The sequence below is a fragment of the Tamandua tetradactyla genome, chromosome 22 (genome assembly GCF_023851605.1).
Source record: "Tamandua tetradactyla isolate mTamTet1 chromosome 22, mTamTet1.pri, whole genome shotgun sequence".
Lineage (NCBI taxonomy): Eukaryota > Metazoa > Chordata > Mammalia > Pilosa > Myrmecophagidae > Tamandua > Tamandua tetradactyla.
The window spans coordinates 16,719,063-16,743,926 of NC_135348.1; the positions used below are offsets into that span (position 1 = coordinate 16,719,063).

General features: G+C 34.5%; 1 protein-coding gene across 2 annotated transcripts in view; it reads left to right on the forward strand.

Annotated features, from left to right (window-relative positions):
- Nucleotides 1-24,864, forward strand: part of LRBA (LPS responsive beige-like anchor protein) — a 1,037,640-nt gene that overhangs the window by 186,487 nt on the left and 826,289 nt on the right. For both annotated transcript variants that reach the window (XM_077139839.1, XM_077139840.1), the window contains 3 exons: nucleotides 832-911; nucleotides 2,763-2,825; nucleotides 10,977-11,074. In XM_077139839.1, coding sequence (XP_076995954.1) covers nucleotides 832-911; nucleotides 2,763-2,825; nucleotides 10,977-11,074 — 241 coding nt within the window. The remainder of the gene's footprint in view (nucleotides 1-831; nucleotides 912-2,762; nucleotides 2,826-10,976; nucleotides 11,075-24,864) is intronic.

The window sequence follows — 24,864 nt, forward strand, 5'->3', positions numbered from 1 at the left end:
CTTTACTTTGTAACTGATTTTAGGTGATCTTGGGAAAGTCTCATCCTTCAAGTGAAAAATGTGGACAAATTTATGATTCTATTCAAACTCAGTAACCTATTCTTTGAACAGAAATCATCATGTGGAACAAATTTTAAGCAGTTTTCTTTCTATTCTAATTGGCCTGTTCAAGGTCATGGTGGTCCTGTGCCTTGGTGGTCTAGGAACTAGTGGAAAATAGTGATTAGTGGGGAAAAGTTGAAGAATTTGTGAGGTAAACAGGTATCTCATTTAGAATTTTAGAACAATGGGTGTTTGGTTTCAAAAGCTTTCTACTTGGGAATTCTATGTTTGAGACATGAAAATTGACTTAATGTGAGCCATGTGTGACCAAGGAGTTTTTCAAGAGCAGGAGATGTCAGAGGTAGTCAAGATAATGATTCCCTTCTTCATGAGTAATATTGTGTGGTGAGATTTGCTTTTGAGATTTTTGCATGCATATACTCTCAAAGTCTTTTATAAAACAAAATAAAATGCATTTTATTACTGAATACAAAATATATCACATTTTTGTGTTTTGGAAATTCTTTGATATTATTCAAAGAACAAACTTCATCATTGTTTCAACATAATCTATTTTATATATTTTAAGCACTATATATACAATTAATTGCCTTTGAGATTGAATACTTGTCTTTCTAGAAGCATAAAAAGGAGTTGACTTTACAAGACTGATCTTTAGGTTTAGTATAAATAAATTGAAGTACTTTTAGTAAAGAGGATATAAACTTAGACAACTGAAGGTCTTTGAAATACTGTGTGTGCGCATGTGTTTTTTTTTTTTTTTTCCAGATGGGCCACGACCTAATCAAAAAGAAATACTTTCTCTCCGAGCATTCTTGTTGATGTTTATTAAGCAATTAGTGATGAAGGTGAGTCCATATTGCTTATCATAAAGTATGCTGTGTGATGTAGTTTATCATTTTTCATAAGATATAATCTTGGTCTATTTACTTTTTGCTTTATTATAGTAGACATTTGGAAATTCCTTTGGAAGATGTTTGTTTGCTCTCCTTCTGCTCCCCTTCCTTTTTCTGTGTATATGTGCTAAGAGTTGAGCTGAACTGCTAGGCTTTAAAGGTAAAGGTTTTCAAGACAACAAGCCAAAATGAAAAGAACACTTAAGCCTTTAATCATTTAACTACAATAGCTTAGGCAAGAGGTTAAACGGAGTAAAAATGACTACCCCTTTTTCCGTCTTGGCCTATGGAATGGCACTGCCAGGTGATAGTCAGATGGATCAGCACAGATTTGAGGGATCTCTTATTGCTGAGGAAACCTAGAACAAAAGGTTCTTGCAGTTTATGGACCCTGAGGGCCCGGAGGAGGTAGGAGTGGGTGGAGAGGGGTTTTGAGTGGAAAAGTGTTGCATACTGAGTCAGAGTTGAGAAAAGCATCTTTCCTCATAAGGAGGTATCAGCAGTTTTCTGAGGAAATCTCAGCTAGTGATGCAGATACGTATAAGAGCCTGACTGGCCTGAGTCCTTGACTGCACCTCTCTTGAGAGTCTGTGAAGCACTGGCTCTGCACCAGGTGTGATGTAGGGAGGGCAACTTTCTCCTTGTGACGCCTGCTAGGTAAAGCTGTGTAATTGCCCAATGGTTGGGCCTGACAAATTACATGTAGGAATTTGATCAAGAACTGGATCTCACTATATACACACACTCACACACACACGCACGCACGCACATTATTACAGAGTTGTTATTAATAATTGTAATATATGTCATGAATTTCTGTTGAAATTCAAGTGTACTCATACTTTCAGCAAATATTTACTGAATGCTCCTAGGCACAATTTTTGGCATTGGTGATAGAGCAGTTAAGAAGCTTTTCTTTTTATTTATTCATTTATTTGGAACGCAAGGATTCTACCACTGAACCACTTGTGTACCCAAGAAGCTTTTATTTTTAAGGGGTTCCTTGTACATGACAGTCTGATTTTGAGAAATAATATTCCTATATAAATGTACTAGATAGATGAATTAGCCTTTAGAAGTGATCACATTTTGTTGCTTTGCTTTCTATTGTAGATGAAGTAAAATTTAATATTATATTTTAATAAGATGTTTTGATTTTATAACATTGCAATATCTAAATGCATTTGATGGTAATATTTTACTCAGTATTTTCCTGTACTTTGTTTCATATTCCTTACAATTTAATGCTTTCATAATTGTCTCATAATATTATGGCAAGTGAACCTACCTTTTTGGTATACTTCTCAGACTAGGATACCTTATTTCTATTTATAAAACAATTTTCTCTTGAATTGTCTCTGTTTTTGCATCCTTTTCAGTGTGTATTTTTTACTTCTGTTTCCCAATTCTCTTTCTTATTGTTCTTTTTTGAGATTTTCCTCTACGATTAATAGATTGTTAAAGTAGGTTGAAAATTTTCATATGAGCTGTTTTACAGCTTGTTCATTATTATTGTTACCTACAAGGATTCTGTAGCTTCACTAGGTTGGTGTATATTATTATATAAGGTGCTAAAACCAAGATATTAATGTCATATTTCTTATAACGACTAAGTAGTCTTATACACTGTCTATCTTTTGTGCTGCCCCTAATTTTAATTTTAAATTTAGCTGTGTTGCATTATATTTTGTATTTATAGCCATTGACCAATTTGACAAATCTATGTGTATCATCTTTTTAAAAAATAGTTTAGAAAAAGAAGTTTTTAAATATGCATAAGATACTTGGATTATGTTTTCAAAGGATTCTGGAGTAAAGGAGGATGAACTACAAGCCATTCTTAATTATCTGCTCACTATGCATGAGGTAATGTTTGAATTTTACATTTTAGGATATTATTCTTTGAAGCTGTACTTAGACATTTTGTTTTAAAGTAAAAACATTAAAGTACTCTTTACTAATGATATAACTGTGATGTGGAGTAAATGTGTCTATTTAGTAATGAAATCCTAGCATATTTCATTTAAGTATCTGTATTACCACAAGATTGCTCTGCATTGAAAATAATCGTGAAGGTTTTTGAGAGTGTTAAAAGTAGATCTCAATAATACCAAAGCATACTACCAGTGTATTTAAGGAACCAGGTAACAAATTAGATTTAAAAATTCCTAACAAAGTCTTCCCATTGATTTTGTGAGTTCAAATACTGTTAAGTGTAACAGTTAACATTTTTTGTGTATGCTGTATGTTGGGGGTCACATTTAATTCTTTATCCATGCGACTCTCCTTTTATTGCAGCACCATATGTTGGATTTTTTATTTTTAAAAAATTTTGAAAGTACATGGGCCGAGAATCAAACCTGGGACTTTTGCATGGCAGGCGAAAATTCTGCCACTGAACTACCCTTGCATCCCCAACAATTACCTTTTAACAGGATTTAAAACGAGGCAGTTGAAAGGGAGGTTGAACATTTAAGAGTTTGAAATGTTTGGGTTTTGAAATTTGTGCTAGTTTTTAGCCCTTATAAAATGTTGCACCTTTTAAGGTACAACATTTTACTTGAAAATTCACATTCCTATATTATAATGCATGCCTTGTGAATTAATAAATACCTGTTGTAATGTGGAATATTGCCTTCTATAATCATTAATAAATGAGAAGATAATACAGAACCTATCTTTGTTAATTGGGACAAAAAAGAATGGATTACATTTCTAGATTGGTTCATATATGACTAAACATTATGATAATGTTTTTTTTCCCCCCTGAGTTAGGGTATTTCTGACCCAATGTAAATTGATGATTTTTCAATTCAGTTTCCTAGGAATTTATTATATGTGATTTTGTTTTTTATTAATCCCAAGGGACAGAAATTCATTATAAAAGAGAAACTGAAAATCACAGTGATCCTCTGTCTTCCCTGAGAGTTTTTTTTTTTTTATTAATTAACGGAAAAAAAGAAATTAACCCAACATTTAGAAATCATACCATTCTACATATGCAATCAGTAATTCTTAACATCATCACATAGATGCATGATCATCGTTTCTTAGTACATTTGCATCAGTTTAGAAGAACTAGCAACACAACAGAAAAAGATATAGAATGTTAATATAGAGAGAAAAAATAAAAGTAATAATAATAGTAAAAAAAAAGACAAACAAACAACCAGACAGAAAAAAACAAAAACAACAACAACAACAACAACAAAAAACAAAACCCATAGCTCAGATGCAGCTTCATTCAGTGTTTTAACATGATTACTTTACAATTAGGAATTATTGTGCTGTCCATTTTTGAGTTTTTGTATCTAGTCCTGTTGCACAGTCTGTATCCCTTCAGCTCCAATTACCCATTATCTTACCCTGTTTCTAACTCCTGCTGGTCTCTGTTACCAATGACATATTCCAAGTTTATTCTTGATTGTTGGTTCACATCAGTGGGACCATACAGTATTTGTCCTTTAGTTTTTGGCTAGTCTCACTCAGCATAATGTTCTCTAGGTCCATCCATGTTATTACATGCTTCATAAGTTTATTCTGTCTTCAAGCTGCATAATATTCCATCGTATGTATATACCACAGTTTGTTTAGCCACTCGTCTGTTGATGGACATTTTGGCTGTTTCCATCTCTTTGCAATTGTAAATAATGCTGCTATAAACATTGGTGTGCAAATGTCCGTTTGTGTCTTTGCCTTTAAGTCCTTTGAGTAGATACCTAGCAGTGGTATTGCTGGGTCGTATGGCAATTCTATATTCAGCTTTTTGAGGAACCGCCAAACTGCCTTCCACAGTGGTTGCACCATTTGACATTCCTGCCAACAGTGGATAAGTGTGCCTCTTTCTCCGCATCCTCTCCAGCACTTGTCATTTTCTGTTTTGTTGATAATGGCCATTCTGGTGGGTATGAGATGATATCTCATTGTGGTTTTGATTTGCATTTCTCTAATGGCCAGGGACATTGAGCATCTCTTCATGTGCCTTTTGGCCATTTGTATTTCCTCCTCTGAGAGGTGTCTATTCAAGTCTTTTTCCCATTTTGTAATTGAGTTGGCTGTCTTTTTGTTGTTGTGTTGAACAGTCTCATTATAAGTTCTGGATACTAGACCTTTATCTGATATGTCGTTTCCAAATATTGATTCTCATTGTGTAGGCTGTCTTTCTACTTTCTTGATGAAGTTCTTTGATGCACAAAAGTGTTTAATTTTGAGGAGTTCCCATTTATTTATTTCCTTCTTCAGTGCTCTTGCTTTAGGTTTAAGGTCCATAAAACTGCCTCCAATTGTAAGATTCATAAGATATCTCCCTACATTTTCCTCTGTTTTATGGTCTTAGACCTAATGTTTAGATCTTTGATCCATTTTGAGTTAACTTTTGTGTAGGGTGTGAGACATGGGTCTTCTTTCATTCTTTTGCATATGGATATCCAGTTCTCTAGGCACCATTTGTTGAAGAGACTGTTCTGTCCCAGGTGAGTTGGCTTGACTGCCTTATCAAAGATCAAATGTCCATAGATGAGAGGGTCTATATCTGAGCACTCTATTCGATTCCATTGGTCGATATATCTCTCTTTATGCCAATACCATGCTGTTTTGACCACTGTGGCTTCATAATATGCCTTAAAGTCAGGCAGTGCAAGACCTCCAGCTTCATTTTTTTCCTCTAGATGTTTCTAACAATTCGGGGCACCCTCCCCTTCCAGATAAATTTGCTTATTGGTTTTTCTATTTCTGAAAAATAAGTTGTTGGGATTTTGATTGGTATTGCATTGAATCTGTAAATCAGTTTAGGTAGAATTGATATCTTAACTATATTTAGTCTTCCAATCCATGAACACGATATGTCCTTCCATCTATTTATGTCTTCTGTGATTTCTTTTAGCAGTTTTTTGTAGTTTTCTATATATAGGTTTTTTGTCTCTTTAGTTAAATTCATTCCTAGGTATTTTATTCTTTTAGTTGCAATTGTAAATGGGATTCATTTCTTGATTTCCCCCTCAGCTTGTTCATTACTAGTGCATAGAAATGCTACAGATTTTTGAATGTTGATCTTGTAACCTGCTACTTTGCTGTATTGATTTATTAGGTCTAGTAGTTTTGTTGTGGATTTTTCCGGGTTTTCGACGTATAGTATCATATCGTCTGCAAACAGTGATAGTTTTACTTCTTCCTTTCCAATTTTGATGCCTTGTATTTCTTTTTCTTGTCTAATTGCTCTGGCTAGAACCTCCAACACAATGTTGAAAAATAGTGGTGATAGTGGACATCCTTGTCTTGTTCCTGATCTTAGGGGGAAAGTTTTCAATTTTTCCCCATTGAGGATGATATTAGCTGTGGGTTTTTCATATATTCCCTCTATCATTTTAAGGAAGTTCCCTTGTATTCCTATCTTTTGAAGTGTTTTCAACAGGAAAGGATGTTGAATCTTGTCAAATGCCTTCTCTGCATCAATTGAGATGATCATGTGATTTTTCTGCTTTGATTTGTGGATATGGTGTATTCCATTAATTGATTTTCTTATGTTGAACCATCCTTGCATACCTGGGATGAATCCTCCTTGGTCATGATGTATAATTCTTTTAATGTGTTGTTGGATACGATTTGCTAGAATTTTATTGAGATTTTTTGCATCTATATTCATTAGAGAGATTGGACTGTAGTTTTCTTTTTTTGTAATATCTTTGCCTGGTTTTGGTATGAGGGTGATGTTGGCTTCATAGAATGAATTAGGTAGTTTTCCCTCCGCTTCGATTTTTTTGAAGAGTTTGAGGAGAGTTGGTACTAATTCTTTCTGGAATGTTTGATAGAATTCACATGTGAAGCCGTCTGGTCCTGCACTTTTCTTTTTAGGAAGGTTTTGAATGACTAATTCAATCTCTTTACTTGTGATTGGTTTGTTGAGGTCATCTATTTCTTCTTGAGTCTAAGTTGGTTGTTCATGTCTTTCCAGGAACCCGTCCATTTCATCTAAGTTGTTGTATTTATTAGTGTAAAGTTGTTCATAGTATCCTGTTATTACCTCCTTTATTTCTGTGAGGTCAGTAGTTATGTCTCCTCTTCCATTTCTGATCTTATTTATTTGCATCCTCTCTCTTCTTCTTTTTGTCAATCTTGCAAGGGCCCATCAATCTTATTGATTTTCTCATAGAACCAACTTCTGGTCTTATTGATTTTCTGTATTGTTTTCATGTTTTCAATTTCATTTATTTCTTCTCTAATCTTTGTTATTTCTTTCCTTTTGCTTGCTTTGGGATTAGTTTGTTGTTCTTTCTCCAGTTCTTCCAAGTGGACAGTTGATTCCTGCATTTTTGCCTTTTCTTCTTTTCTGATATAGGCATTTAGGGCAATAAATTTCCCTCTTAGCACTACCTTTGCTGCGTCCCATAAGTTTTGATATGTTGTGTTTTCATTTTCATTCTCCTCGAGGTATTTACTAATTTCTCTTGCAATTTCTTCTTTGACCCACTCGTTGTTTAAGAGTGTGTTGTTGAGCCTCCACATATTTGTGAATTTTCTGGCACTCTGCCTATTATTGATTTCCAACTTCATTCCTTTATGATCCGAGAAAGTGTTGTGTGTGATTTCAATCTTTTTAAATTTGTTAAGACTTTCTTTGTGACCCAGCATATGGTCTATCTTTGAGAGTGATCCATGAGCATGTGAGAAAAAGGTGTATCCTGTTGTTGTGGGATGTAATGTCCTATAAATGTCTGTTAAGTTAGCTCATTTATAGTAATATTCAGATTCTCTATTTCTTTACTGATCCTCTGTCTAGATGTTCTGTCCATTGATGAGAGTGGTGAATTGAAGTATCCAACTATTATGGTATATGTGTCTATTTCCCTTTTCAGTGTTTGCAGTGTATTCCTCATGCATTTTGGGGCATTCTGGTTCGGTGCATAAATATTTATGATTGTTATGTCTTCTTGTTTAATTGTTCCTTTTATTAGTAGATAGTGTCCTTCTTTGTCTCTTTTAACTGTTTTACATTTGCAGTCTAATTTGTTGGATATTAGTATAGCCATTCCTGCTCTTTTCTGGTTGTTATTTGCATGAAATATCTTTTCCCAACCTCTCACTTTCAACCTATATTTATCTTTGGGTCTAAGATGTGTTTCCTGTAGACAGCATATAGAAGGATCCTGTTTTTTAATCCATTCTGCCAGTCTATGCCTTTTGATTGGGGAATTCAGTCCATTAACATTTAGTGTTATTACTGTTTGGATAATATTTTCCTCTACCATTTTGCCTTTTGTATTATATATATCATATCTGATTTTCCTTCTTCGTACACTCTTCTCCATACCTCTCTCTTCTGTCTTTTCGTATCTGACTCTAGTGCTCCCTTTAGTATTTCTTGCAGAGCTGGTCTCTTGGTCACAAATTCTGTCAGTGACTTTTTGTCTGAGAATGTTTTAATTTCTCCCTCATTTTTGAAGGACAATTTTGCTGGATATAGGAGTCTTGGTTGGCAGTTTTTCTCTTTTGGTAATTTAAATATATCATCCCACTGTCTTCTAACTTCCATGGTTTCTCCTGAGAAATCTACACATAGTCTTATTGGGTTTCCCTTGTATGTGATGGATCGTTTTTCTCTTTCTGCTTTCAAGATCCTCTCTTTCTCTTTGACCTCCTACATTCTAACTAGTAAGTGTCTTGGAGAATGCCTATTTGGGTCTAATCTCTTTGGGGTGCGCTGCACTTCTTGGATCTGTAATTTTAGGTCTTTCATAAGAGTTGGGAAATTTTCCGTGATAATTTCTTCCATTAGTTTTTCTCCTCCTTTTCCCTTCTCTTCCCCTCCGGGACACCCACAACACGTATATTTGTGCGGTTCATATTGTCCTTGAGTTCCCTGATACCCTGTTCAAATTTTTCCATTCTTTTCCGGATAGTTTCTGTTTCTTTTTGGAATTCAGATGTTGTATCCTCCAAATCACTAATTCTATCTTCTGTCTCTTTAAATCTATCATTGTAGGTTTCCCTTGTTTTTTCCATCTGTTCTACTTTATCCTTCACTTCCGTAAGTTCTGTGATTTGTTTTTTCAGTTTTTCTATTTCTTCTTTATGTTCAGCCCATGTCTTCTTCATGTCCTCCCTCAATTTATCGATTTCATTTTTGAAGAGGTTTTCCATTTCTGTTCGTATATTCAGCATTAGTTGTCTCAGCTCCTGTATCTCATTTCAACTATTGGTTTGTTCCTTTGACTGGTCCATATTTTCAATTTTCTGAGCGTGATCTGTTATCTTCTGCTGGTGTCTGGGCATTTAGTCAGATTTCCCTGGGTGTTGAACCCAACAGGTTGAGAGATTTTTCTGTAAAATCTCTGGGTTCTGTTTTTCCTATCCTGCCCAGTAGGTGGCGCTCGTGGCAGACGTTTGTCTGCGAGTTCCACCAGTAAAAGGTGCTGTGGGTCCTTTAACTTTGGAAAACTCTCGCCGTGGAGGAGGTTCGCCAGCCGAAGCGGCTTGGAAGAGTGCCAGCCGGCCCAGGAGTCCGAACGTGGGGAGAGTCGCCGGCCGCCACAACCCGGGAGAGTGCTGGTCCGAATTTCCTAGTTCTCCCGGGGTGCCAAGCGTGGCGGGAGTGCGCCAGCCGCTGCGGCCCGGGAGAGTGCACCGTTCCCAGCCGGACCGGGGAGTCACGTGTTTTGGTGGGACCCCCCCGGTCACCGTTCTCCACGGCCTGGGGTTTTTTGATCCAATTCTCTCAGTTGGTCTGGGGGCCTGCGTGTGGTGCGGGTGCCAGCCACCGCGGCTTAAGGGGACCGCCTGCCCAATTCTGCCAGCTTGCCCCGGACGGAGGAAGGGAGGAACTCCGGCCGCTTACTGCCCCACCCGGGGAAGCCCACGCCCCTAGACGATCTCACCGGAGCTGGTTCTTTCAGCCAGTCAGCCATTCCAGGATGGGTTACGCTGTCTTTTTGATCTCTGTCGTGGCTCCGGGAGCTGTTCTGTATCGTTTCTACTCCCCTTGTAGCTGTTCTGGAGGAGGAACTAAGATCCGCTCGTCTTACTAAGCCGCCATCTTCTCCTGAAGTTCCTGCGAATTTTTTAAATTCAGGAACTTTCAGATCTCTAAAATTCCATTTTTCTAAAGAGCATCTACTTAGCTTATTAAAATGTAGGTATTCAAGTCGCTTCCATAGCAAAGTACAAAGTAGTGAAGGGCAAAAAAAAAAAAAAAGGCGGGGCAATAGACACAACTAACTCTTGATAGCTGCTTCCCTTTTCCTCTTTGTGTCATTATTTCCCATATTATTCCTCATAAGTATCCATATATCGACTATTCAAGAAAGGCTGGGAAGGATTATCTTGAAGATTTTTTAGGATCTATAACTCAAATTTGCCCCTATGCTGATGTTCTATAAATGTTATGAAATTGTACCATATATAGTATTATATTGATTCAGTAAACATTTGATTATCTATATCTTTAACTGTTACAACAGATAATATATGAGAACTGTTATTTTCCAAAAAGTTTTATTTTGCAGTTAGTTTCTTGAGAGGCTCAGTGGCCAAAGTATTCTAGATTAAATAAGTTTAGGAAATGATACACACAATATGGCCCACACCACCACCAGATTCACAACTTTCCTTAGCATATTAAAGACTCTTATAATTTTTGCCATAGTAAAAAAGAACAACCTTGCCTTTCCCTAATTTCTTGTTGCATAAACCTTCCTATTTTTTTTTCTTCAAAAAACAACCTGTGTTAGAACTATTAACACTGTAGAATGTTTTTGTAGAATATTTAAAAAGAAATATTGATATAGTAAAACACAAGGGATTTTATTTCTTTAACAAATTTTGTATTTAGATTAAGACACTATTTAGGTGAATGTATTTTGAATTATTATACAGATGAATTTGTATATATAAAGAACACAGTTTATTACGAACAAGTGGTCATGTCTATTTTTTTAAAATTGAAGTTTCTATTGATTGAGGTATTCAGTTTTCAAATATGTATGCTTCCCTCTTTTTAATTCTGGAATTCTGTAATGATTTTAGGATGATAATCTAATGGATGTCCTACAGCTGCTTGTGGCATTAATGTCAGAACATCCTAACTCCATGATTCCTGCTTTTGACCAAAGGAATGGGTTACGGTAAGAGTTCAGTATATCAAGTGCTTTAATATATTTAATATGAGATATCAGTTTGAAAATGTAGGAAACATTTTTAAATATGAAGACTATTATTTGAACTTAACATTATAAAATGAGTTTATATCATGAAATGAATTAAAACTTATGACATATTTCTTTTGTCTGTTATATTTTTGAATGAATATTTATTTATCCAGGCTATGTTACTGTTTAATTTGTAGAGAGTGGTAAACAAATCATTCTTGTAAGTTGTGTGGTGAGTGCTATGGTAGAGCTATTATAAGGTCTGAGTTCTTCAGCAGAGTTATCATTAGGTTCTAGAACACTAGTACAGTTGTATTCAATTGTAATCTAAAAATATCACTCCCTCCAACCTCCAATACCCAGTCAACAATAGCAAAAACAGAACACTTTTGATTTAACCCAGGGACTGTTTTAAAGCATTTGATTGATGAAAAGGCTTTTGGACCAAAAAAAGTTGAACAGTTACTTTGTTGAATGATCATCTATTATGACTAATTTAATTTAATGATCTAATTATAGTAAATTTCCCACATCAGTGTCCTCTATTACAAATCATTTGTTTGGTACCTTTCTATATTCATTTCCTGTAAGAAAGAATATGATTTTAAACATTATACTTATGGGATAATGTCATTTATTTATAGTTTTTCATTTATTAATAGTTTTGCCATCAAACATATTACTCTTTATTTTACCTCTTTATAGAATGATGCCAGATGTCCTCTGGGGTGGCTCTTGAATAATTGGAAAAGCCTTTAACCAACTCCTGATTCCTCATTAATGGCTTTAATTTGCTACTTTATCACTCTGCTTGTTCTGAGTACTCACTGTTTTCTTCAGAGTTTTAGTTTTAATATATATTAGGCAAAAATGTTTTTTCTTCCAATCTAAGAATATATTTAGAAGACTTCATTGAAAGAAGAAAGATTGTGACTACCCTGCATCTGTAAATCTGCAGTCTTTGATTCATGGTCCCTTTGACTGTTGGTTTACAGTAAGAGTTTCTATAGTTTTTATATATATGTAAAATATAATATTTATACTTTTCTGGGATCTGCAAAGAATAGACATTAATAAACTGCTAAGTTTGAAATCTTTCCTTTAATAAGGAAAGCCCTTTTTATTCACAGTAGGCATATTAACACAAAATAAACTGGACTTTTAAACAGTCATTAATTTGGTCATTTTGTGTGCATTTCACATCTATTAGCTAAATTTCATAAAAAGTTAAAAATTTTAGTTACAGAATGGCAAAGTATCTAATTTTAATTCCTTATTTCCTTGGTATATGAATGTCTTAGTGTATTTGTGAATTAGGTATAGGATTTTAAAAATAGTTGCTAGGTAGTTGAGACTTTTAAAAATTAAAAAAAAATTATTCTATCCAGATTTTCAGTAGTGAAAGTCTGTACTTTATATATTTTGTTTTAGTATGTGAGCTGTTGGTTCACAGCCCTGTCTTTCTAGGTCTGACTAACTTTTTGACTATGTGGTACACTCATGTTAACATCCACATAAGCAATTCTTTAATTCCCTAACTTCGGTGATCTTTATTCCCATTCCTTTTAATTTACCCACTCCTGTTTGAAAAACTGGTACCTTTTCAACATAGGGAAGTTTCCATATTAGAAATCTTAAACTCCAGTGCTTTACCCTCTCATCATTCCATCTATCTCCTTTCATTTTCTAATATTGCCCTTTCCAGTGTTCCTCACTCTCTTGAAGACCTCTTGCCCTTTGATCTTGCAATTTTTTAGTGAAGTCTCTCATCCTTCTGTCATTGTTTACGTTCTTCTTAGCCTGGTTGATTGCTGGAACTAGTTTTTAATGAAAACTCTATTCTGCCCTTGTTCTGCTGTTTCTGCTCTTCAGAATTCTAACTGTACTTCAATCTGTGTAGGTATCCTCTTACTGTGAAACCTTGGCTGCTGAGGAAAAATCCTACAACTGTGTGTATTGATACCATTATGAATTCAGGGTCTTGAAAGTCAGCTACCCTTTTAACATTGCTAGAAATTCCTTTTATTTTATTCCTTCAGATAAAATTAGATATTTTTACTAGTTTACTCCATACTGATATCAGACAGCCAAACTTTAAAATTAATAGGAGTGAGTTATCTCAACTTCTTTCCCCAGTATCCACAAGGATGTGTATTAAAACTCATTCTTATTTAATAACTTGTAGTAGTTAATGATAAGGCCCTCCTCTTCCTCATAATTGCTGTCCTTTCACCATTACCCTTAATCTTATTTCTTTCTATTTCTTCTGTAACCTTCTGTCACTTACTCTTCTATAACTGTTTGTTTTTTTTACAAATAAAATTTCTTTGGGACATAGCCATGCACCTTCTTTTGTGTTTATGCATTGTGTATCTCTGCTTTCTTACTACAGTGACAGAGTAAGGCAGTTGTGACAGTGACCATATGGCCCACAAAACTTAGAATATTTACTGCTGGATGTTTTACAGAAAAAGTTGGTATTCTAGTTTCCTAGCTGCCGGAATGCAACACACCAGAGATGGACTGGCTTTTAATAAAAGGGGATTTATTTCTTAGTTCTTCAGAGGAAAGGCAGTTAACTTTCAGCTGAGGTTCTTTCTTACGTGGGAAGGCACAGGATGGTCTCTGCTGGCCTTTTCTCCAGGCCTCTGGGTTCCAACAACTTTCTCGGGGGTGATCTTTCTGCATCTCCAAAGGCCTGGGCTGAGCTGCAAGTGCTGAGATGAGGCATGCTGAACTGCTTGGGCTGTGCTACGTTGAGCTCTCTCATTTAAGCACCAGCCAATTAAATCAAACATTGTTCATTGCAGCAGGCATACCTCCTAGCCAACTGCAGATGTAATCAGCAACAGTTAAGGTTCAAGTACCTTTGGCTCATGTCCACAGCAACAGAACTAGGCACCTTCACCTGGCCAAGTTGACAGTTGAATCTAACTACCACAGTTGGTGATTCCTATACTAGATAGTGTTAGAAGATTTTTTTCTTGACTATTTGAATCTCCATTTTCCTCTTATGTATTATTTTAGAGCTGGGTAGACTGTAGCAAAATGTATCTTTATAGCTATGGTGTTTGGGTTAAAGCTTTTTTTTTTTTTTTTTTAAATCTTGAACATGTATTATCTTAACATTTATTTGAGAGCGTTCATTACCACAATAAAATGATTTGACTCTCTGTATTGTACAATGTTTTGCTAGTAACGTTTTTATTTTTAACAGCTTTTTGTAGAATAATTGACATACAGTAAACTGTACATGTTTAAAGGACAATTTGAAAAGTTTTGACATATACCTATACCCATGAAACCATTATCATCATCAAGATAATGAACATATCTGTCACTGTCAAATGTTTATTCATGTCCCTTTGTGATCCCTACCTCTTACTGATCTCCAGGCAGGCATGGATCTATTTACTTAAGGTTCATTTTGATTTTCTATTTCTAAATAGAATGATACAGTATACATTCTTATTTATCTGACTTCTTTCATTCAGCACGAATTATTTTGAGATTCATCCCTGTCTTACATATATCAATAGTTCTCCTCTGTATTGTTGAGTACTACTCCATTGTAAACTGTTTAACCATTCATTGTTTACCAGCATTTGTTTTCAGTTTTTGTTTACTGTAAATAAAGCTTGCTATGAGGATTCACTCGTAAGTCTTTGTATGGCCATATGCTTTTATTTCTCTTGAGTATCCAAAAAAGAGTGGAATGGCTGGGTTGTATGGTATGTGTATATGTGTGTGTGTGTGTGTATATATGTATATATATATATTAAGTTTTAGGAACCTGCCAAACTTTTCCAGAGTAGTTGTTCCATTATTTTATTTATTCTTCTTGCCTAGTTTCACTGGCTAGAACTCCAGTACAATATTGAATAGAAGTACTGAGAACAGACAACATTACTTTGTTTCTGGTCATAGGGAAAAGGCATTCAATCTTTCTCCATTAATTTTTATAGGATTTTAGATATTCTTTATCAAATTGAGAATGTTTTCTTCTGGTACTAGATTTTTGGAATTCTTTTTTTAGTCAGAAATGAATGTTGGATTTTTATCAAATTCTTTTTTCTGTATGTGGTGAGATCATCATATTGTTATGAATATTTAGTTTGTTAATATGATTCAGAACTATACTGATTGCTTTGTAAATGTTAAATCTCATTCCTGGGATAAAATCATTAGATCATTATATATATTTTTTATTATATATTGTTGGATTCAATTTGCTAAAAAATGTAAAAGAATTTTGCATCTGTGTTCATGAGGGATATTGGTTTCTAGTATACTTTTCTTGTAAGGTCATTTTCTGGTTTTGGTGATAGAATGAGTTGGGAATATTCCCTCCACTTCAGTTTTCTAGAATGGTTAGAATAGAATTGTTATTGTTTATTCGTCTTTATTTTTTCAAAGAGAAAAAGAGTTTATTATTAGATGAGTAGTAGGAGAGCAGATGGCCTAGTGGCCCAAAGTCTTTCTCCCCAAATGCATTAATTCAGGTAGTTTTATTAGAGAAAAGATGGGCAGGGTTTAGACAGTGGCTCCAGATGATGTTATTAGAGGTGATCTGATTATTGAGCATGTATAGATTGAGTACATGCTTAATCACAGAAGGCATGTAAGAAAATTGGTAGAATGAGATTTAGATGATTTATAGGTTAAATGCCAGCTACTGCACATGTCTGGTGGTCTCTCTTTGGTTCGATCCAGTCTCGGTTATCAAGATAACTTGGGGTGGATTAGTTCTGGGCTAACAAAAGACCCTTCATTAACAAATATTAAGGGCTATCATTAGTGATAACAAGACTTTACAGTTGAAAAACTGGATAACTGGGTACAAATGAAGTTTAGTTACAAGGTTTTTACAATCACCTGGGCAGAGATAAGGGCTATACAATCATTATCAGTGATCAAGGCAGCTGGATTACAATTCAGAGATTTCAGGAATTTCCCTCTATCTACTGCAGTATACCAGAAAGCAAAAAGGAATAGCTGTATAATGATTCCGTAATCAAAATCATCCCTTAAATCCTGATTTCTCAGTGACAGTTCCCTCTCTTTTGATAATTATCTCTCAGCCTTGAGGGATATCTATTGATGACGCTAACTGCTTTAAGCCTGAAAATGGGCGTTGTTATTAAGGGGCAAAGAGATGAAACAGTGAAACCAGCTGTTATTCTTGGAGAGATCATTACTCTGGGTTTCAGAGCTTCTCTGGTATTGGAACAATCTGGAGGTTTCAAGCCTGTGAGAAACAAACTTAGTAAGTAAAATTTTATAGTGCATAAGATACCTTTCAGAGTTTCCAAGAATACTATTGGTTAGGGTTTGCCGTGTTGTGGCAGTTTACAATATCGGTCTTGAACTTGCATAAGACTAACCCCCAGAATGACCTCTCGACTTGATTTGAAATCTTTTAGCTTTTGAAACTCTATTCTTTACCTCCTTTTGGTGAAATAATCCACAATACTAGGGCCACGCTCATCCTTGGAGTTTATGTCTCATGATGCCAAGACCAATTACATCCTGTGATGCCAGAGCAAGTTATGTCCCGTGATGCCAGGGCCAGTTATGCCCTGCGATGCAAAGGCCAGTTATGTTTCATACTGCCATAATTTCCTGGAAATTATGTCCCTGTCTGGGGGGAAGATCAGAGTTTGGCTTAGAGAGAGACCGCATTTAAGCAATAGCAGAGATTTTCTGGAGATAACTCTTAGGCACTAATCATAAGTAAGTTCAGTTTGCTATTACAGAAATATATTTCATAAGGGCAACCTCAAAATTGAGTCCTTGGCTTATTAAATTGGGAGCCCCTCTTGCTTAAAAAAAACCAGGAATTCCTTAGGTGAAGAACCTTAATAGTTCTTTTTTTCCCAGCCCCTCAAGGGACTTTGCAAACACTTTTTCATTTTCTGCCCAGAATTCTTTGAAATGCATCATTGCATAACATAAATTTGTACAGAAAATTAAGATTTTTTTTCCTTATTCCAGCTTCTGTTTCAAATAAAGCTGAATTAGATTGTTTAACCAAATTAGATAGTGTACATTTTGGACAAAATAAACATTTTTCTTCTTATCTCGTACAAAAGTTAAAAGCTTTAAAATACAGATAATCTTATTCTTTACCTTGTATATTGATTACCTTAGTTTTAACTAGATCAATTTTATCACATCTTTAAGTGGAGTTTGATCATTTTCAGTTTTTTTTTTTTAGCAGTTGCTGTATAGACTTTTGCTGCATTTCAGAGCTGGAGAACTAAATCTGAGTCTCAGGTGTCGCACAGATACTTAAAGTTTTAGGGAACTACTAGGTTATGTAAAGTGCAAAATATTTCAGAATTTAAAGATAACAGTTAAAGCTTACAATCTGAGCTTTAATTTTTTTTTTTTTTTAACATGGGCAGGCACCGGGAATCAGACCCGTGTCTCTGGCAGGGCAGGTGCAAACTATGCCTGCTGAGCCACCGTGGCCTGCCCCTGAGCTTTAATTTTTATAAGCATTTTTAAATGAAGCTACTTTCAGAAATAAAAACATTAGACAGTTCTTTTAGGTTTTGTTCTGTGGCACTTTTACACATTTACCAGAGTTATGTTAATTAACAGGTAAAATAGAATATATGTATTTGTTCTGCCTTTCTTTTAAAACTGTTCCTTGTTATAGATGGAGCTCTGATCTATACCTAATCACATATACTTTTAGATAAGTATTAGAGCAAAGCAGTATAACTGATAGTTTGGCTGTTTCTATGATCTGTAGCCTTTTAAGAATAAGTAAAACCATGACTAACAACCCCTTACCATTGCTTAACATCATATAGATTAGTATCAACATATAACATGGACAGTGAGAATATTGCAAATTTTTAGGAATTTTATAAAATTCCTAAATATATGAATAATATTTTACCTACACAAACTGAACCAGCAACAGGATAGAGAATCCATTTTAACCACTGTAATACTTCCCAAACACCTCCTATGCTATAGGTTAAACTATTTTAGCACCTTATACAAGGTGAAAGAACAAATTATTTGTAACAGTTTTTCCCTTAACAGTGAGAAGAGTTGTTTTCTGAAATAAAGGATAAGTCCAATATAAAAATTAACAGGCTGGGGGCTCAAGGGTATTTCAGTGGTAGAATTCTCACCTGTCATTCAGGAGACCTGGATTCGATTCCCAGTCCATGCACTTCCCCCAAAAGAAACAAACAAGCAAAACAAACAAACCAAAAACAAACAAACAAAAATTCAACAAATGGTGCTACAATAACGGGATACTCACATGGAAAAATAATGAAATGTGACTCCACCATACAGCATACAAAAAAAAAAATTAACAGGCTATTATTATGTAAAATCTTTGTTTGCTAGACAGAGTAGTCGGATGATTAAGAAAAACTTTTTTTTAAAAAACTTCACATTAGAGCAAACTAACAATCCAATTTATTTTAACAGGGATAAAACTGAACTTTAGTTTTTTAATGAAAACCCAGTTTGACACAAAAGCCTTCTTTTTAAAATCTATGATGAACAGGCATATTAAATTTTGGTCAGCACTGATTATGATGGACAGAATTCATTTTCATAAACTCCTTTTTACAATTCTCTCCATTCAGAGCTAATAGTTAACAGTGATTATAACAAACAATATTAATCTCCAACACTCTACTGCTTTCTGTATCCATTTGGGGCTTATAGTCTACAATGACTGCAACAAACAAAATCCCTTCCATATCCATTCCACCAATAGTTTTAATTTATCCAGGCTGTACATAATTAGAAATAAATTTGATAATAGATTCACAAAGTTTTTGAACTTGCATACTTCCTTCTAATAACAGTATTCAAGAAGGGGAGAAGAGGCAGAGATACTGCAAGATAATGGAAGAAGGAAGAAATTTATGCTTGGATGTGAAACAGAGCCAGGCATCCATATACTCAGAACACACAAATAATTATTTACAATATGCCTAAAACCTCTTAGTCCAATTCAGAAGCAGTACATTCAAAGATCGGAAAAGTCCCAAATTTGAAATATAATCAGCTTTTTGATATTTAAAGAATTTATATACAGAAAAACTCAAATTTTTCACATTATTCCCAACAGTCTGATAATAGTAGGAATGTGTTAGTTCACAAAATCAATTATGGCTTATAGAAAACTAGTTCAGAGCTCTATTTATTTAAATGCTACTTTTTAATTTAAAGGTCTTATAAGAGTCATCCCTTCTATGAGGTCTTCTTAGGTCATTCTTTATCTGCTTTTTAAATTTTTCGAACATTTTTATTCCTTCATTATTGTTGTCTTGCACTATGCCCTTGTACAAGTATATTCTAACTAAAATATACACTCTTTGACACTAAGGAATAGGATTTCTCTATGCTTAATGGCATTTACTAACAGAAATATTCTGATTAACATTAACAAGGCCACTACAAATTCAAATTCTTTCACATACTGAGGTAACAAATGGCCAAATAACCAAAAACCAAATTCTATGAAATCTAGGTAATCAAGGTTATATAAAAAAAATCTGTTACTAAACTTAAATGATTTCTTTTTTTAAAAAAATTTTTTATTAATTAAAAAAAATTACAAGAAGCACAAACATTCCCAACACATACACTCAGCAATTTACAATATCATCACATAGTTGCGTATTCATCATCATGATCATTTCCCACACATTTGCATCAATTCAGAAAAAGACATAAAAAGACAACAGAAAAATAAAAAAGGAAAAAAAAAATTTACATACTACACCTCTTACCCCTCGCTTTCATTGATCACTGGAATTTCAAATTAAATTTATTTTAACATTTGTTCCCCCTATTATTTATTTTTATTCCATATATTCTACTCATCTGTTGACAGGGTAGATAAAAGGAGCATCAGACACAAGGCTTTCACAATCACACAGTCACATCGTAAAAGCTATATCATTATACAATCATTATCAAGAAACATGGCTACTGGAACACAGCTCTACACTTTCAGGCAGTTCCCTTCAGCCTCTCCATTACATCTTGAATAACAAGATGATATCTACTTGGTGCATAAGAATAACCTCCAGGATAACCTAACCACTCTGGAATCTATCAGCCATTGACACTCTGTCTCATTTCCCTCTTCCCCCTTTTGGTCGAGAAGGTTTTCTCAATCCCTTGATGCTGAGTCTCCGTTCATTCCAAGATCTCTGTCCCCCGTTGCCAGGAAGGTCTACACCCCTGGGAGTCATGTCCCATGTAGAGAGGAATAGGGTGTTGAGACTGCTCGTTGTGTTGGCTGGAGAGAGGGGCCACATCTGAGCAACAAAAGGGGCTCTCTTGGGGGTGACTCTTAGGTCTAATTTTAAGTAGGCTTGACCTATCATTTGAGGAGTTAAATTTCATGTGAACAAACCCCAAGACTGGGGGCTCTCTGCTTCGTGGTGCTGCAGCATTCTCTGCTCTCTCCGAATCTCCTTTCTCCAAAATGTTTCCTCTTTTATAGGACTCTAGAAACTAATCAAGACCCACCCAAATGGGTGGAGACACACCTCTACCTAATCTGGCTGAACCACCACTCTTGATTACATCACATCTCCAGGGGATGATCTAATTATAGTTTCGAGTGTGCAATGCTGAATAGGGATTAGAAGAAATCCCAGCCTTTACAAAATGAGATTAGAATTAAACATGGCTTTTCTAGGGATTATAAGAAATCCCAGCCTTTACAAAATGGAATTAGGATTAAACATGGCTTTTCTAGAGGACATACATCCTTTCAAACCAGCACAGAGACTAAACATTTTGAATAGATATTGGAACAACTCTGGACTCTTTTTTTTATGTAGGTTATGTGTGTGTTTATGCGTGTATTTTCAGTAACTTCTATAATCTTTAGAATCTGTCTTCCCCATGGTGTGCAGTTTCTGCTTTTTGCAGTATTTTTTTCTTCTTCTTTATTTTCAGCTTTGCTTGCTTTGGACCTCCCACGTTTTTATGTATTTTAGAGGTCAATGACTTAGGTAGAGGTTATGCTCAAACATCTTGAGCCTGTAAAGCCCACACCCTCTGCTGATTGATCTATGTGTGAATACTAGTTGGGCAGGGGCAGGTAGGTGAGGGTGGGTGAATTGCTTTCAGATTTGCATACAATTTTCGAGTGCCCCTGTACTTTCACTTTTTGCTCTTTTATTCAATTCTCCCTTGTCTACACATAATTTCCCAGTCAGCTGGAAATGTCTAGGTAGCTTATTTCAACATTATTATAGCTGTCTCATTTCTAGCACTTCCCTGTTAAATTTCTGAGTGTTCTGTTGCTCACCTTGAACTTTGACTGCAGCATTGTTCTAGCAGAGCTGTGGTTTTTTCCCTCTGATTAGTAACTGAATCTGCCATTTTTAACTGGAAATCTGGGATTTTCATCCTTTACCTTGAGTCAAGTCTGCTGTCTCTGAAAGTATCATTTACTGCTTTATGCTTCTACCCTTATTCTGCCTAAAAGTACAATTTTTGCAAACTAAACTGGTGGTTGTATAGAAGTGGTCCCATGAATAGGGCCACTGTTTCCTTCTTTTCTTAGTTGCATCTCTAGCAATTTACAAGAATAAATACCTCTGAATTTGTTGTCTTACTTGTTTGAGTTTATTGGAAGTTCTTTTACATAGTTTGTTTTAATTTTTGGTACTTTTTTCCCCATTATTTATTGTTTTGAAGAAGAAAAGCTCTGTAATTTGGTTTGATATACAAAAATGTGAATAGTTCTGAGTAAGCAGTTCAGTTACTTTTAAACGTTGGACGCAGGGACTGTTCTAGTTTGCTAGCTGCTGGAATGCAATATACCAGAAACAGAATGGCTTTTAACAAGGGGTATTTAATAAGTTGGTAGTTTACTGTTCTAAGGCCAAGAAAATGTCCCAATTAAAACAAGTCTATAGACATGTCCAATTTAAGGCATCTGGGGAGAGATACTTTGGTTCAAGAAGGCCAACGACGTTCAACGTTTCTCTCTCAGCTGGAAGGGCACATGGCAAACATGGCGGCATCTGCTGGCTTTCACATGGCTCTACCAAAAAGGACTCTCTCCCAAATGTTTCCTCTTTTAAAGGATTCCAGCAAGCAACTTCACCTTCAGTAGGTGGAGACACACCTCCATGGAAATCATCTAATCAAAAGTTACCACCCACCGTTGGATGGGTCACATCTTCATGGAAACAATCAAAATGCTTCCACCGAGCAATATTGAATGAGGATCAAAGGGCATGGCTTTTCTGGGGTCCACCACAGATTCAGACCAGCACAGGGACTCTTTTAATATTTATATCAAGTATATAGATTAAAAATAAGTTGGATTTGATGGGGAATTCCTTTTAATCAAGTTGGAGTTCTGTGTAAGTATTCCTTGGTTTCAAAAATTTTGTATTAGATTTGTTTAATTATGGATTTTTCTTTCTGATAATATATAAAGACAGAAAGAAGGAAAAAACCCAACTGAGTATTGCAACATAATTTCATTGCCTATTTATAGTTATATTTGTGCATCTGTTGTAAGGTATGAAAAATTTTAAATGCCAGCATGAAAAGAAGAGAGGTGGATTTAGTGAAACTTTCATATAAATTGAAAGTCAAATGGGGTGCTGTATAAAGGTTTATTTTGTTCAAATTAATTGGAGGGAGGATAGTGTTTACTGGCATGGGATAATATGGTAATACCAAATTGTATCATGGTAGTCAGGAGAATTCCAAATTATGAATGAAAATTTTTAATTTCCAACAAATAAAATTTTCACATTAACTTTTTAAAATATAGATTTTTTCTCTCAGTCAAATAATTTATACATTATCTCAAATATGCAGCTTAAATCACTATTGTGAAGCACTTATCCTTCCTCAGAATTGTGTGTGTTTTCTGACACAATGTCAGTCAGATCATGTGACCAGCTTAAATTTTTGTGTATTTTAAATTTTTGCTGTCTACTTTTATGAGTTTCTGTCATATCTTTTAATATCAGTGATCATATTGAAATAGTGTATTATTATTCAGATTATCCCTTTGGGTGTTGCGTTTACCACAATTATATTTTCTTCATTGAAAATGCCATTGTATGTTTACCATAGTGTGTTCCAATAAAAAAAAAATTGATATATCAGAAAAATCCCTATAAATTTTTTTATATGTATTATGATCAATGTAAAATAGCTTACATAACATAGTCCTAAGTTTTAACAGTATTTCTCATGGATTATTTGTGCCATCTGCCTAATACTTTTCTCTATTTCCCAATAGAGAATGGACATGTATTTATAATTTTCTTATACTTTTGAAAGATAAATATATGTTATTAAAACCAATACAGGATTTTTTCTCTTCCAGTGTAGGAAGTATGCTTTGGCTTAAATAACAACTAAACTTTGATTAAAAATAAAATACACTCATTTAACTTTTACAAATTTAACTATGTTTAGCAGATAAAATAAACTAATTGGATTCTGCCTTCTTCAGAACTGTTCCACGTTTTAAAATATTGTATTTAGGTTTATAGATGCAGGTCAAGTCCCTTTGAGCTCTTCTTATCTTCATTGTTGATCCTAATAAAACATTATTTGAAAATAATTAGACAGTTGTATCTAGAGTATATCTTTTGATGAAGTCATTGAAGATTTATGCAGTTATTTGCTAATGCAAGCATCATTTTTTGATATTAAAATGTCCTTAGAATATTGTGACCTTAAATTTATATTAATATTTAATTTAATCAGCATATATATATTAATATCTAATTTATTCAGCATTAGATTTGTTTCTTTTTTTTTTTTTCTTACATGGGCAGGCACCGGGAATTGAACCCAGGTCCTCGGGCATGGCAGGCAAGCATTCTTGCCTGCTGAGCCACCATGGCCCGCCCAGATTTGTTTCTTTTTATACCATTAATTTAGTTTCTATTTTACTTAATTTAAATTGAAGTATAAGAAATTTACCAACATATTATTTTTTCCCCAATGATTGTTATAACTTTGCTACTAAGATTTGAATTAAAAACTAATTTCAGATATTTCATTTTATGACTTTACAATGTATTATGGAACTTGATGCTTTTAATTTATATTTTAAAAGCAATCAAACTTTGTATGTTTTCTTTTCTGTTTATAGAGGATGAAGAACTTTCCTTTTAGTTCATAATTTCTCTATTTTTTTCAGACTTAATTATTAAACACTGAAATTTTTATCCAGGAATTTTTACCCTAAATTGACAAATTTAATTTATTTTGTGAAGAAATAGTCAGAAAATTTTCTCATTTTTTATTGTGTTCTCAATCCCTATGAGGAAGAAAATGCTACAGTGAATCAGTTGAATTGAACTTTGAATATATTTTTGTACTTCTGAAATCAACGGTCTATGGCCAAAGACCCTCAGAGAGATTTATTTTTTAATTAAATTAGATTAATATCTTATTTTTGAGAATTGTGAAATTTACTGTTAATGGTCATTTGTCTTTGTCTTTTTACTTTTGGAATCATTTCTGATTATCATTTATTGCCTCTTGCCTTACTTTTTGTTGTAATAATTTTTTTTTCATTTTAAAGATGCATCTTTTTTGTGTTTATCCTAAGAAAAGGAAAAGAAGTGTTGCTATTAATCTGTGGCACAATGTTTTGGCACTTACATTTTTTCCACCTTTTAAAATTGTATAATATAACATATATACAAAGCAGAGACATACAAAAGCAATAATTTTTAAAGCACTCTTCAACAGGTAGTTACAGAACAGATCCCAGA